Raw genomic sequence first — 2,065 nt, 5'->3', positions numbered from 1 at the left:
AGGATTAAAAATAATTTAATTTGTAGTGTAGTATGTATAAATAAATAAGATTGGAGAGACTATATTAGCACGGTCTTATTATAATAAGTCTAGTTTAAGGGCTCTTAGATTATAATAATCCTTTATAATTTGACAGCTTATGTTAAAAAATCCATAATTGAATCTGAATCACGTGTGTTTTACATAGAAGCATTGATGAGGCTAGAGGGTGACACCATATATGTTACCGCATGGACGTGACGTATTGTGTTAATGGTTGTTAGAGGCCATGCATACGAAACTACGTACCTAATTAAGAAGCTAATAAGGTGTACTTACTCCAATCGCCACACTATAAATACCGAGCTGCTGTGGTAGGCTTGGCATCCCAACCCAAACTCACATCTCATTTCATTTCCAAAAACTACAAAGCCATAGCCATGGGTGTCTCATTTAACTTGCACAAATTTGCCCCCACGAACTCCAAAGAGATCAAATTCCAAGGAGATGCAACCATTACCGATCACAATGTCATTCGACTCACCAACTTGGACAGCGATGGCAACCCACTAGGAAATAAAGTTGGCCGAGTTTTATTCTCCGACCCTGTGCACCTGTACGACCACAGTGGTTTTCGAGCAGGCTTTGAAACCACCTTCGTCTTTCGCATCTCAAAACCCTACAGTAGTGAATTTGCTCCCGGACCTGGTGACGGTCTTGCCTTCTTCCTTGCTAATGCTGACACTGAAATTCCACCTGAATCTTCTGGGATGTTTCTCGGCCTCTTTAACGATGCATCAGCCAAGGTTGTTGCTGTTGAATTTGATACCTTTTCCAATGTTGAGATTGGGGATCCTAGTGGTCCCCACATCAGAATTAATATCAACTCTATCAGGTCATCGGCCACTGGTTTCTGGAACTGACATGATGGAGCCGTAACCACTGCAAAGATAACATATAACTCTGCCCTTAAGAGGATAACTGTCAGTGTTTCTACATATCTCGACAACCAACCTAACACTCTTTCTTACGACGTCGACTTGAGCACTAAGCTTCCTCAAAAGGTTGCGGTAGGGCTATCTGCTTCTACTGGGCAATACTCGCAAAATACCGAGATTTTATCTTGGACTTTTAAGTCAAACTGAAGAGGAACAACGATGAATATTGAATAAGGCGACCCTCTTCATATCTTATCGCGGATTGTGTTGTGTTTTTAATTTTAATTTGAGTAAATAAGGACAAGACTACTAGTCTTTAGTTTCTCTTAGTAAGTGATATGTCACTACGGATAAGGCAATAAGGGTAGTCCACTATTGTCATTGGTCTCTTCAATGTGAATTTCGTCCATCTTTCTTTGTCTGGGTTTAGTTTGTTGTCTTCAATGATATATGCTTGCTTTTCTTTGTGTTTGTGTTTCTGTTTTTGTTTCCTTTTTTTCCTTCTCTTAAAAAGTAATATAAAATATCGTTTTGAATAGATTATATTTTTAGTTAATTACATTGACAAATGACCAAGTGCCAAAAGTTAATGAGTTAGAGCGACAAAATATTTAAGATATCAAACTGTATATACGATGAAGCTTGAAAGTTATTTTTATACAGTTTTTAGATCTCCAATCACTACAAAAAAATAAAACATTTGTAACAAAAACTTTGTAACAAATTTAAAATTGATACAAAAAATTATTTTTTTTGTAACAAAAATTAGTGATTGTTACATAAAAATAATGTTTTGTAACAACAATCTAATTTGTTACAAATTATATTGGTTTTTGTAATGAACCGGTGTTTTGTTACAAAATTCTATAATATTTTGTAACAAAAGATGAAGCTGTTGCATAAGTTCAAAATATTTTGTAACAAAATATCTATTTGTTTCAAAATCTCTAATTATTTTGTAACAAAAAAATAATGTCACAAAATACAAGAAAATTTGTAACTAAAAAAATTATTTTGAAATATTAAAATCTTTAAAATAATTTTATTTTGTTTTAAAAATTTAATTTTTTAAAATATTATTTATATTAATTAATTATTTTTTATAAAAAATTAAAGATTAAATGATTAATTTTTAAAAATGGTACATA

General features: G+C 32.9%; 1 protein-coding gene across 1 annotated transcript; it reads left to right on the top strand.

Annotated features, from left to right (window-relative positions):
- The first annotated feature begins 419 nt into the window (after positions 1-419).
- LOC112709257 (lectin-like) lies at positions 420-902 on the top strand. Its single transcript, XM_025761151.1, has one exon. The coding sequence runs from the start codon at positions 420-422 to the stop codon at positions 900-902; it is 483 nt and encodes a 160-aa protein (XP_025616936.1).
- The last annotated feature ends 1,163 nt before the right edge of the window (positions 903-2,065 follow it).

This window comes from Arachis hypogaea, chromosome 9, assembly GCF_003086295.3.
Source record: "Arachis hypogaea cultivar Tifrunner chromosome 9, arahy.Tifrunner.gnm2.J5K5, whole genome shotgun sequence".
Lineage (NCBI taxonomy): Eukaryota > Viridiplantae > Streptophyta > Magnoliopsida > Fabales > Fabaceae > Arachis > Arachis hypogaea.
This window is presented reverse-complemented; position numbering and strand designations above follow the sequence as displayed.